Source organism: Drosophila virilis, chromosome 5, assembly GCF_030788295.1.
Source record: "Drosophila virilis strain 15010-1051.87 chromosome 5, Dvir_AGI_RSII-ME, whole genome shotgun sequence".
NCBI lineage: Eukaryota > Metazoa > Arthropoda > Insecta > Diptera > Drosophilidae > Drosophila > Drosophila virilis.
This window is the reverse complement of record NC_091547.1, coordinates 9,750,317-9,763,867: the sequence shown is the minus strand read 5'-3', so window position 1 is coordinate 9,763,867 and position 13,551 is coordinate 9,750,317. Positions and strand designations below refer to the sequence as shown.

At 38.9% G+C, this 13,551-nt stretch overlaps 1 protein-coding gene across 28 annotated transcripts in view; it reads right to left on the bottom strand.

Annotated features, from left to right (window-relative positions):
• Nucleotides 1-13,551, bottom strand: part of lola (longitudinals lacking) — an 82,769-nt gene that overhangs the window by 56,797 nt on the left and 12,421 nt on the right. For 22 of the 28 annotated variants that reach the window (XR_011416818.1, XR_011416819.1, XM_070209551.1 and 19 more), the window contains exons 3-5: nt 13,115-13,538; nt 12,360-13,043; nt 12,197-12,280 (exon numbers count right to left, since the gene is read on the bottom strand). Coding sequence is in view for 26 of the 28 variants with exons in the window: in XM_070209551.1 (XP_070065652.1) it covers nt 12,197-12,280; nt 12,360-13,043; nt 13,115-13,538 (1,192 nt within the window). In the remaining 2 variants the exon portion in view is untranslated. Of the gene's footprint in view, nt 1-805; nt 1,597-2,224; nt 3,565-3,789; nt 5,082-5,540; nt 5,860-5,969; nt 6,178-6,518; nt 6,866-12,196; nt 12,281-12,359; nt 13,044-13,114; nt 13,539-13,551 lie in introns of those variants that run through there. The other 6 variants (XM_070209555.1, XM_032436101.2, XM_070209552.1 and 3 more) reach the window with 6 other exon arrangements.

Sequence of the window (13,551 nt, the reverse complement as noted above, 5' to 3'; positions counted from 1 at the left end):
TTGGAATTGCTGTCCGAAGCATAATTTCGTTTAAACTAAACTTAAACTAAACTTAAGTTTTTGCTGATTTCTTTATGTTTTTTTGTTTTTTTTTTTTTGTAAGTTGAAGTGAACTAAAATCTAAAAACTAGAAGATACAAAATGACAAAGACAAAGTTCCAATTGAACTAATACAGCAAATTAGTTAACTACTTTTCGAATTCTGGCTACACAAGAAGTTTTAAACAAATACAATTTTTTTTTTTTTCAAATAAACAAATTACTTGGCAAATTTTATACAAAACAAAAAAAATATATATATTAACTAAATTTTAATTGAGTTAAATTTGTTTTAACTAAAGTGACAAAGAAATACTTGAACAAAATTTACTAGTTAATAATAGTATAATAATTTGTGTTATAAAAGGTTTATAAATTAGCTAATTTTTTTAATAATTTAAATTATGTTTATTTTTGTGTCATTTCTTTTTTTTTTCGTTTATCCACAAAGTAGCTGCAATTGCGCGCGCTGTAAATTCTGCAGTTTTTAAGATTAAGAATACAATAAATATTTTGTGAAAAAAAAAAAAGTTAACAACAAAAAACCAAAGTTTCTTTTCAATAAATAGTTGTACACATATATTTAACTTTCTTCTTAATTTTTTTTTTATGATTTTAGCTTAGCTAGCGAAGTTTAACAACATTAAATGGAATTGTTTCGTTTTTGTTATATACACAATTTGACTGTTTCGCAGCAACTGGGAGAGTTCGGGGGGGGCGGGACTGAATTGGAGGGATTCTTAAACAACACACAACAATATGATCAACAATTCTATGGATTCTATGATTTCTTTAACTGATGTATGCCATGTTTCTGACGCAAATGCAACTTTAGATCGTAGCGCCAGCTGCAGCTAAAATTACAAAATTCACAATGGAATTGCACGCTCGCAGATTTCTTTAACGAGCTGCTGCTGCTGCTGCTGCTGCTGGTGCCGACAACAACTCCGCTTGCAACTCTAAGCAAATGATTGTTGTTGTTGTTGTTATTGCTGTTGCTGTTGTTATTGTTGTTGTTGTTGTTGCTGGTGCGCATGGGTTTTGTTGCTGCTGCCGACGTGGTGGTCGCTGCTGCTGCTGTTGGTGTTGTTGTTGTTGCTGCAGCGGCAGCAGCTGCTGCTGCTGCTGCGGCTGCTGCCGCTGTTGGCAGCAACATGCTTGAGTTTAATAGATTCGCCAATTGAAACGAGGCAGCGGCCGCTGACATTTGACAGCCGCTGCAATTGCTGGCATTGCAGTGCAACTTGTTGCTGCTGCTGCTATTGCTATTATTGTTGTTGGCAATTGTTGCCAGCGCGTTGGCCTCACTGTTGCAGTTGTTGTTGCCACACTTGTACATTCTGCGTATTGTTACCTCCGGCTCAAATACCTCACGCATTTCTGTCGCACTTGCTGCTGCTGCTGCTGCTGTTGCTTGGCAATTGTTGCTGCTGCTGCTGCTGCTGTCGACAATTGTTGCTGCTGTTGCTGCTGCTGGCGTCTTAGTTGCTGTTGTCGCCTTGCTGGCGGCAGCTGCCACAACAGCCGTGGCAAAATTACAGTACAGCGTCCTTAAATCTGTAAAAAGTTGTGGATTGGGTGGTTTTTGGGCTCAAAAATTGTTTCGTCTTTTGCGCTGGTTTTTTTTGGTTTTTTTTGTTGGGTTGTAGTTTGAGTATATGTGTGTGTGTGTATGTGTGTGTGTTGGTGGATTTGTTTTTTATATAATTTACAGCTACTTAAATGGCTAATGATTAGGCGCAACTCTCACACATTAAATTAGAGTAGTTAATTAGAAGCAGAAATTAAATTAATTAAATTACTTAAAAACAAAATGCACACCGCGCCACGACCGCCACTTAAATTACACAAATTTTGTTGCTTGGGTTTTGCTTTTTGGTTTTCCTTCATTCTCTTTTTTTTTTTTTTGCTTTGGTAAATTCACATAAAAATTAATTGTCAAAAAAAAAAAAACTTAATTTAATTACACAAACTTTGGCACCAAAATTTTACATAAACTTTTAGGCGTTTAAATTAAATGTTATTTACCAGTTTTGAAGATAAAAATTGGAGAAAATAATATAATTAATTTTTGTTGTTGTTGATAATTCTTTTTTTTTTTGTTTTTTGTGTGTGTATATATGTGTTTTGTGTGTGTGTGTGTGTGTGTGTTTATGAGACATGCAATTGAAAATTGAAAAACGCATTTTTGTAGCTTCTGTATATAAAAAATTGCATTTATTATTGTATTTTTTTTTTAATATTTAATTTTTTTTTTTTTTTTAGTTTTTTAGTTACTTTATTTGTCGTTTTATATATTATACATTATTTTAATTAAAAAATAATTTTTAGTTCAACTTGAATTTTGATTTTCGTTGCTGGAAATAAAAGTTTTGCTTTTAAAGAAAAATTGCGTGAAACAAAGTGAAAATACTTTTTGAGAGTTTTGAAGAAAATGCAAACTGAATAAATCGACTCGCGCGGGTCAAGGGTCAACGGCTTAAAAACCGCTGCCCCCACGTTTCTTTGGTTAATCTGATTAGTATAGTTCAAGAGTGGCGTCTTTTTCCAAGGACTCGACAAACCCCCATCCATCCCCTCTGCTCAAACTCCTGCAGAGATTCCCTTTGCCCCCTCCCTCAACCGTCCACCCACACACTCAACAATTAAGCGTTGCCGCATCGCTGCCAGATTTGTTGGCCTTGGCCACCGCGGCCGCTGCTGCCAGTACCTGCATCTGCTGCTGCTGTTGCTGATGCAGTTGCTTTTGCAGCTGCTGCAACGCCTGCTGATGCAACTGTTGCTGATAGTAATTATCCACTGGCTGCTGCTGCTGCTGCTGCTGCTCATCCGTTAGCCCACCCTCCTGCTCATTATCCTCGTCATCATCATCGACAATAAAGGTTTGCGGCTGCCGCTGCTGCTGCTGCTGCTGCTGCTGCTGCTGTGACGATTCCTCGGCCAGCTCATCCAGGCCATCGTCCAGCATATCCAAATCAACAATATCCTCACTGCCCTGCGACTGTGCTGCCGGCTGCGCTGCTCTGGCCGCGGCAGCGCGTTGCTGACGCTTGAAAAGCGAACGCATCGCAATTTCTGGATGCTTTTTGCGCACATGTTGCCTCAGATGATCCGCCCGCTTGGTGCGATGACCGCAAACGGAGCAGACCATCGACTTGCCCTTGCCACACTCCTGCCGCAAATGGCGGCGCAGCGTGCCATGGCGTCGATAGGTTCGATAACATTGCGGGCAGGTGAAACTTTCCTCCAAGGGATTTCCAGCAGCAACAGCAGCAGCAGCAGCAGCGGCAGCACCTGAACTAAGCATAGACTGAAAATTATCAAATTGCGGCGCTTGAAAATGATGCGGTGTTGTTGTTGCAGCTGCCACATTTGATGCTGTTGCTGTTGTTGTTGCAGTTGCAGTTGCAGTTGCTGCTGTTCCTTGATAGTGTAAATGCATATCGCAGCTGTCGTCCTGTTTGTAGCTGCTGTTGCTGCTGTCTTGTTGCTGTTGTTGCAGTTGCAGTTGCAGTTGTTGATAGCCTGAAATTTGTTTTTGTTTTGTTTGTTTTGGTTGATATTTCTCATAATTTGAAATAATTTTGTAATTCTTATGTAATTTTCATTTCATTTGGCTCAGCAGAGAGTACGTTAATAATTATTGATTTTGGCATGCTTTTTTATTATTATTATTATTTTTTTGTTGGTTTTTTAGTTCTCATTTTCAAGGCACAAAACAAGCAATAATTAGTTGTTATCAAAATGCCGTTAACAATAAAATAGTTTTGTGTAAGCTTTTTTTTTATTTTTTTTTTTAATTTTTAATTTTGTTAAAAGGCCTTTTTCGTAGCGTGTTTTAATTCAGCTTTTCTTCTTTGCAATTATTCGTTCAAATTAATAAATTAATGTTTGTTGGGGTTTGGTTTAACGCGTTTTGTCAAACAAAAACAAATTTCAAACAGGCAAAATTATTTGTAAAATGCACAGCAGAGCGCACACAGGTTAATAAAAGTAAAATTTTAAAATAATAAAAAAAAAAAAGAATAAAAACAAATAGAAGAACAGAGCAAAAGATAAGAGTGGAGTGGAGTAGACAGAAGAGAAGAGTTGAGAGGCGAGGGTAAAGAGAGACGCGCAAGCCTCTCTATAGAAGAGCGTAAATTTAATGATGCAAGAGAGCTTTCATTAGTGTTAAATATAATAAGCATGAATATGTGTGAAGGTGTGAGTGCAAGACGAGCTTTCGGGCAGGCACAACAGTTGCAGCAATGAGAGAAAGGAGACACACACACACACGCAGGCACGAAAGAGAGCATCACACGTATTAACAAAAATTAGGCTTTCTCTTCATATTGGTTGATGGGGACTTTTTGGAACTGTTCGTTTGTCTGTATGTTTTTATAGGTGTAAGAGTATGTGTGTGTATATGTGTGTTACGGTTGAATATCCTTGAAACAACAAACACTCGACTATCATTTTGACGTCTGACTGCCGCAGCAATAAATTACGCACTTTAATCAATTGAAAGAAGAAGAAAAAAACAGTCTAATATATAATTTGTGAGAGAGAGAGTGAAAGAACCTAATACAAATATTTGGTAATATGCTTCTTGACCTTGCAATGCCGATTCAATGAATCTTTACGCTTGAAGCCCGCATCACAAACCGCGCAACGGAAATTCTCCAATTGGCCGCACTCGAACTCTATGTGACGCTTCAGCGCCGACAGACGGGTATATGCGTTCGGGCATTGCGGACACTGCAGTTTGCCATCGTCCCGTAGCTCGGCATTGCGCGCCATTGTCGCTGCCGAGCTGCTGCGCTCCGATAGCGGCGGCTGCGGTATTGGCGGTGGCGCCATTAATTTTTTAGCTGCTGCAGCCGCAGCGACAGCTGCGCTATTATTTCTCCTCTTACGCGATCTCAATTTGCCGCGTCGCAGCGTTGGCCCTGACGCAGGGGTTGGCGGCGGCAGCGGCAGCGGCAGCGGCGGTAGTAGCAGCGGTATATCGGGCTCATAGTAAAACGAGGAGGCTTGATTTAAGCTCAACTCAAGAAGACCTGCAATGAGATGTTTGGCAAGAGCGAGAGAGAGAGAGAGAGAGAGAGAGAGAGAGAGCAAGGTAAAAGCTTGTTTTAACTACGTATTTGTGTGCGCATGCACGACGACAACTTTGCATAAAATATTTCAAAGGCAACTCTCAACTGCTCTGCTTGTGCGTATTAAGCTTTCTATATTCCTGCTCTGTTCGAACCAATTTGAACGAAACTATTGTCTCTCTCTGCTGTGCATGCGGCGTATTAAACTGTCTACACCTAGCCTGTGCACACACATACACACAAACAACACTGTCCTATGCTGGCCTGTCCTAAGCTTGTAATAGTATACACACATACACATACACACACACACACACACGCACATTGTCACATACAAAATTGAACGAAACACACTCGTGTGTGTCTCTCAGTGGCTTTATTAGCGCTTTTCATCATGATTTACAAACAACATTTTTAAATGTGTACAGTACACTCTTAGCCTAAGCTCTCCTCGTCGTTCTTAAAGTCTCTCTTTGAGACGCCCTTGTGAACGTAATAGTAGTGATCTTGCAGCTTGAAATTATAGTGAAAACCGCGTCCGCACATGCGACACACATATTTCTTTGGCTGGTTGCACTCTTTGCGCATGTGGCGCGTCAATGTGCCCAACACCTGATACCTGCGACCGCATGTCTGGCAGACGTAAGGCGCCGACGCCCCAGCTCCGCCCGCCATCGCTAAAGAAGACGACGTTGATGTCGATGCTGTTGCCGACTCGCTGCTGATCGCCGATACATTTCTAAAGAGAAACACAACGAAAGTGGACGAAAGACTGATTTGTAAGAGAGCCAAGCACAACTTGAGTGTGTATGTGTGTGAGAGAGAGAGAGAGTGAAAGCACACATTTACCTGCGCGACGTAATCAATTTACTGCTGCTGCTGCTGCCCAATTTACGTTTACGCCTGGGCTTGCTGCGTGTGGCGGCGCCCGTGGCCGTCGATTGAAAGGGGGACGGGATGTTGGTGGCATTGGGCTTTCTTCGAGCATTGCGACTTGAGCGACCACGCACGGCAACAATTTGTGGCAACAGTGTATCAGAGGCGGGGGCGACTTCGGCTGCACGCACGCACAATGTAAAAAGAGAGAGAGAGAGAGAGAGATAGAAGAGAACATGGCTCAGGCTTAGGCAACAACAACAAGCACAAATCAAGAAATACTAATATATCCTTACTAAAAGCTCGCTAATTGTGAAAAAAGCTCTTAAAACGCTCTCGCTCTCAATTTCTGGCAAAAACAAACAAACAGTTAACCGACTAGTAGTACGCGCAAACGAATTAAATTTACTTTTCATTTAAATTGAATAGTTGAGTTTTATTTTTTTTTTTTACTTGTTTTTTCATTCTTTTTTTTCTTTGTAACAAAAATATGCAATTGTGTACAGTAAAACAAACAAAAGGTTTGTTGCTTTAGGATCAGGCACTGAGCCGGTGTGTGTGATGGTAATGATGTTGCAGCTTGAAATTATAGTGAAAGCCCTGGCCACACAGGTGGCATATGAACAGCTTGGGCTGATTGCACTCTTTGCGCATGTGGCGCGTCAATGTGGAAAGCGTTTGATAAATGCGACCACAGGTGGGACACACGTGCAACGGCAACGACGACGACGACGGCGACGAGGACATGGACGTGGACGTGGACATCGATTTAGCTGACTGGCGGCGTTTTTGCTGTTGCATTGCCATCGATCGGCTGGACTTTCTTCGGGTGTTCGCATTGAGCTTTAAGCTCGGCTGCATTAGCATGCCTACACACCGGGCAGACCGGATATAGATAAAGAGAGAGGGAGAGAGAGAGAGAGGAAGAGTATGACACACAAATAAGCAAAAACAAATTCCTAACAGACTTGCTAATTTATCTTCTAGTCCTCCTTAAGCTCACACCTTGACCTCATGAAAAAAGCTCTTTTCGTCTTTGGCGCTTAAATCTCAGATTTTCTTTTAACCAAAAATTGCAATTGTACAAGTTGAAAGCAAGAAAAGGCCCAGTTTAAAAACTATTACCAAACTACAAAGTAAATAGATATGGAGAAAAGTGTACACTACAACATACATATACATATGGAAAGCTTAATTCAATTGGGATTATTAGAGCAATAAAATTTGTACACATTTGCATTCAAATGCTAAGATTAAATTTGTGTATGTTTTTTTTTTTTTTTTAATATATAAACTAGTTTATATGCCAATTACGTTAGAACGTTCGCGTGTGCACACACACACAGATACACACATACAGATGTGTGCGTGTGTGTACAGTTATCACAAAAAGCTTTATTCGCATTGCAGCAGCAGCAGCAGCGACAACCTTAAAAGCATTTGATTCTTGTGCTTTTACAGGCCAGCCAAGCACTTGGCTCGAATTGGGTCAAGGCCAACTAAACAACTTCTGCAACCGAAACGCAATTATTAAACCGCAAAAGTCAGAGTGCAAATGTCAAACAAATATTCGATAAAGGCGTCAAAGAATTGAAGTGGAGGAATGACAAAATCCCGTGAATAATCAAAACACAAATAGCATTTTTCAGCATTATTCAAGGAATTATTTTCTATGGTGGGAGTGTTCAAAGTTTAATGTATTTTTTATTCACCGCTTTCAATAATTTGTAGACAATAATATGCTAATGAATCTGCCGTCCGGGAATACCCCGCCAAAAAAAAAAAACACTTGAAAAGAAACTTGTTTCCCAATGCAACTACTAACCAATGAAAACAGAATACACTCATCTACAAAATGATCATTAGCATCAAGAGGGAATGCACAGCAGAAAAAATAAATGTGCTTTAGCACATCATATACACAGATATAAACATTTTCTATCTGAAATGTCCAAAACAAAGACGCAATCATGCCTACAAAAAGTTGATTTAAAAAAAAAAAAACGCACAAAAACAAAAACCTCTCGCACATAAAGCACACAAAAGTGTAGAAAAATCTTTGTCCGACCTTGAACTTGAACGAATCTTTCAACTTGATGTTGATTAACAATTAACAACAACAACAACAACAGCAGCAGCAGCAGAGAGCGAGCGAGACAGCGAAAGAGTTGAACGAAAGAGAGTACCACAGAGCCCAGAACTGAGCTGCGACTAGCAGCATCAAGACTTAACAACGGAAGGGGGCGCGCGCGCGCGCTTATAAATTATGAGAAAACAAGCTTTGAGCCCGAGCGGAAGGGGGGCGCGCGCCAAGGGATAGAGGATCTACACAGCTATATAGACACAGAAAGTAAGTGGTTTGACCAGACAAATGACGCACGTTCCATATGAACAAAGTACATACATTATAGACACATCTAACTTGAAATACCAGACCTATTCTTTCAAAAAAAAAAAAAATTATATTACTTTTCTATACATGTAATAATATAATTTATTTGTTAGCCTACAAAATGCAAACCTAATGAAACCTGTTCAAAGCAATAGAACAATCAAAACATAATCAATAACAACAACACTTTAAAAAGATTGAAAACAAATTGTGAAATATAACTTTGAGAAATAAGAGGTAAAAACTTTGTTTTGTTTGTGTTGTTCTTGGTTTACTGTCGAGGAAAATTGTTGGGTTTCTTGTTTGTTGGTGTCGAGATTCTTTGTTATATATAAATCAGAGATCATTTAAAAATTGGGGTTTGTTGGCACCGCTTCAAGCAATTTCTGTTTAAGATTTAATGTATAAAATTAAAACATAAAACAGAGACTCAATTGGCTGGAGCGTAATGCAAGGTAAATGTAAATTGACGTAGAATAAATTATAATAATAATAAGAGATATGTATGATATATATACAATAAATATATATATATATATATATGTATATATATGTAATTTAATGTGTATACACTTAATAATAATGCAGCGTAAAATAGGTAAATGAAGTATGATTATAATTTTTTAGATAGTTTATAGCTTACCCTGGGGCGGCGCTTTAAGTGTAAGCAATATATTATAAAAAAAATTGCTTCAAATAGAGTGGAAGAGCTTTATTTTTAGGCAAAGCTTTGCTCTCTGTTTGCTACATTACCTGAAAACTCTGTAAAAATGTTTTTTCTTTTTGTTTTTTTTTTGGAGGGGGAAGGTAAAATGTATGATGAATGTTTTGTTTTTTCTTTGGATGGAGTGGAGTTTAGGAAACTGTGGAAAGCTCATGGGGGAAGAGGTTTGGATATTTGGTTTGGATTTGTTTGGCACAAACAAAAAACGAACTTAAAATATCAAAATTAATTTCATTTTGTTCGCACTTCGCCCAACCGATACCGTCGAGCGAAGCATACTTACCTGGTAATAAGCGCAAAAGAGTATCTGATGACCACCGACTGTAGAGGGCGCCACCATCAAGTACCAGCGCTTAAGCAACAACTGTACCTCACCACCCACTGGATGGCTACGTGCTTTAAATGCGCGGCATTAACTTGATCGGGCGGATGTGCTTACGGCAACGGCAACGGCGAGGGCAAGGGCGACAGCAACTCTGTACCAAGCTGATCCGCTCTTCTCCTTCATCTTTTGCTCCTTTTTTTGCTGCTACTTTGTACACTGATTCACTTGACTCGTTAAAGTTTACAAAAGGAACGCGCGATAATGCGTGCGCAATGCGCTCTCAAGAGAGAGCGCCGCGCGTGTGCATTGAACGTAACGGTAAACGGAGCGAAAAGCTGCGCGCACGCGCTCTCTTGCTTGGTCAAAAAGAATTGCCAAACTCGGAGAGTAAACGAGAATTTCTTAAAAACTAGCATAAAACATAATGGATAAACACAAATTAAAGTCAATAAATGAAACAAAAAAGTCCCGTCAACCAAAATAAAGCAAAATTATATATATACATAGACATTGTATGTATAATATAATATATAGATAAATATACATAGTACTAAAATTACAATTTAAGAACTGCATGCGTATTTTTTTTTATATAAATATATATATATGTATATATTGTTTAAAAAGAACAAAAAAAATCAACTAAAATCGTGTAAAAAAAACATTAGCTCGCGCTGTAGAGGGGAAAATGGGAAAAAGTTCTAAGTTCGAAGACGAATCAACAGATGTTCGCAATTATGAATATGGCGAAAAGCAAATGTAACAAAAATGATAACAAACAGTGCCGAAATGGGGGTTTGTTGTGAAATATATATATGTGTGTGTGTGTATGTGTGGGTATGATGTGCGTGTGTTGTATGACTTTTAACAAAAACAAAAGTTAAACTTGAATTTAGATAGTTTCTTTTTTTTTTTTGCTTGTTAAAATTGCTAGAAGTGGTTTACCAACAATAACAACAAAACTTTTGACAGGACTGCAGCAGCACTTGAAACAAACACTAGAGCTTTCGGTGAGAGAGTGAGAGGGACAGAGAAAGCAACGTTGGGCAGACACGCACACGCACACGCACACACACACGTGGGGAGAGAGCAACGTTGTGAATACATACACACACAACCAGGCATAGCAATAACTAAAGTGACGTACATATGAGTATTGCTATTGATAACGGCAACTTTTGTTATCAACTCACACGCACACGCACACACACACACACACATATTACACTCACGCACAAAACATAATTAAAAACTAACTTAACACAACACAATCAAAGTTGAAGCTGCAGTGTGCTGTATGAATGTGTGTGTATGTGTGTGTATATCTGTCTCTGTCTGTGTGCGTGTGGGGAAATGTGCTGAGCGTGGGAGAGCGCAATTGAAGTGTCTTCGTTTTCTTGAATGCTCTGGCAGCGAATGAGTTTAAAGTGAGAGAGAGAGATAGAGATAGAGAGAGAGAACTTATGGAGCAGCAGCTTGCGGCTTATGTTAAAATAGCATGGCAACTAAATAAGTATATAAAAAAAATATGTTTGTGTGTGTGTGTGTGTGTGTTTGTGTGTTAAACAATAAATATATAAAATATATATACATAACAAAATGTTAAAAACCAAATGCGGCACAAAGAACACCAAATACATAAGAGAACCAAATGATTACCAAATAGTATAATATATATATATATATATATAAAATGATATATATATGTAATAAAAAATAATATTTATATATATATATGTGTATATTAAAACAAATCATACATTGAACACATTTCATAAAGCGCAAATGAATTGATGGTAGTTTGGTGAGTTGTTATTTTATAGTAAAAAAGTTAGTTATATAGTGAAGGATAGCTATATCGGGGGCTTGGGTAAATAGTAGCAAATGTTTTTGTTGGTGGTTGGTTGTGTTTTTCATTTATGTGTGTTAAAAATTATATTAATGTAGTATAATAAGTACAATAAATATATACAGAACAAAAAAAATCGAGTTATACGAATTATGTGTGATCAAATCATAAAAAAAAAAAAACAATTGAAGTTAGTTATATTAAAAAAAAAAAAACTCAAAATAAATAAAAGAGTAGTATACTTTCAACTTGCACAAATTATGTTTTTTTTTTTTTTTTTTTGTTTTTAGGTAATTATTTTTGGCTAAAGCATCGAGAGCGGAGCAAAGCAACACAAAAAAAAAATATTTTTAAGTAAAAACATAAGCAATAAATTTAACTTTTTAATTATACTTGAAACATTTGTGAAATGATTTGTTCTTAAATTTTTTTTGTTTGCTGTGCCGCCGCTTCGAATTTTGTTTGTTTTTTCTTTTTCATTTTTTTTTTTTTTAGTGTTTTTGCATATTTCTTGTTGCTTGTTTTTTATCTTTACTTTCTTTCTACACTTTCTGCCTAACAAACAATTCTTTCTCAAACGTTTAAGAGCTTTTTTCGGAGCACGACTTTTTGCAGTTTTATGTTATGATTCATTTAATTTCAAAAAATGTATTTAGTTATTTATTAGTTGTAATCGAAAACGTAAAACAAATATTGTGAATTGAGAGTTGTGTGAAAAATAATTGTCTTTATAAAGAGCATATTTATGCGTCTACTAATTTGCATTTGAAAATTTTAGCTGGTCGTCGTGCTCGGCTGGTCTAACCATATTTCTAACTGTTTTTGCTTTTTCATTTGTATTATTATATATTTATATATGTATAGTCTTGAACTATCTTTCCGAGTATAGAGTATGCAATGAAAAACTCACCTTGTGGATCCCGTTGCTGTGCATCCTGTGCGGCCATTAGTCCAAGTTCATCCTGAGATCTGTCGTGTTGCCATGTTGCATATGCTATAAATTTGAAAAAAAAAGAAGGTAAATCGATATTAATTAAAGAACTTTTATTGAATTTAAAGATGCGGAAACCAACCTTGACTAGATCCTTCGCCACCCTGACTGGTGCTGGCCGCTTGGTCCAGCTCCTCCATTGTCATATCCTCCTCATCCAAAGTCAAATCCTCAACATTCTCATCGTGCGCATCATCATCGTATTCGGCCTTGGGCTCAATTACCATTTCAGTTGTTGTTATGCTATTATCTTTGATCTTCTGTTTATGATTCGACTTATCGAGCGTTGTCAATTGCTTAACGACGCCAGTGTGAACGGCAACGGTGCCAGTTGCACCGCCAGCTGCACCACTTGCCACATCCATATCTTCAGCATCGCCTTGGGCGCCTTGATTCTGTTGTTGTTGTTGTTGTTGTTGTACATTGTCGGTGTTAATGGCATCGCTTGTTGTTTGTTGCTGCTGCTGCTGCTGCTGCTGTTGTGGGGCGCCCTGGACAGCTGCGGTCGATGTTAGTTTAGCGCTTTCAGTCTTTTTGGTAACGTTACTGCTGCTGCTGGTGGTCAATGGCTGGTTCGATACTTGGCTTCCGCTGCTGCTGCTGTTGCCGCAGGCTGTTGCACTGACGGCCGTTGCACTTGCTGCACTGCCGCTGGCCAATTGAGTGCTGACCAGTGCGGAGGCAGCAAGGCCAGCGCTTGTTTGTTGGAGGATTGACTGATTGGAGGCGGCGGCTAGCACTGACGAATTGGAGTTGTCGTGCACATCTATAATTAGATGGGAAAATTTGTATTAGTTGACAATTGCATCGTTTGTATTGCTTGTATTTATCACATACCATTTTCCATGCTGCGGCGTCGCACTTTTCGACGACGACGTGATGGACTGGAGGAGCCTTCACGCGAACCGGACACATCAGCGGCATCCACCATGCCAGCACCAGGGGCTGCTGCGCCGCTTGTGATGCGCGCACGCTTGGTCTGCTCCAGTGTATAGGGTGCACTCAGTTTGACGCGATGGTGTGTATCCGGTTTAGGTGCTTGCTGTTGTGCTGCAGCAGCTGCTGGGCCGGTGCCGCTGCGATTGTCGGATAAGCCCTTGATCTGCAGCGATTCGGCGGCCTTGAGTAGCGCGGTCAGTTGATCTTGCGAGATGTTCACCTCGCCGCGATACATATAGTCCATCATGGCGCGCAGCTCTTGGTACTTGACATCCTTGAGTATGAAAATTGGATGCTTGTCGTACTGTTCTTGCAGCAATGTCTACAATATGCAA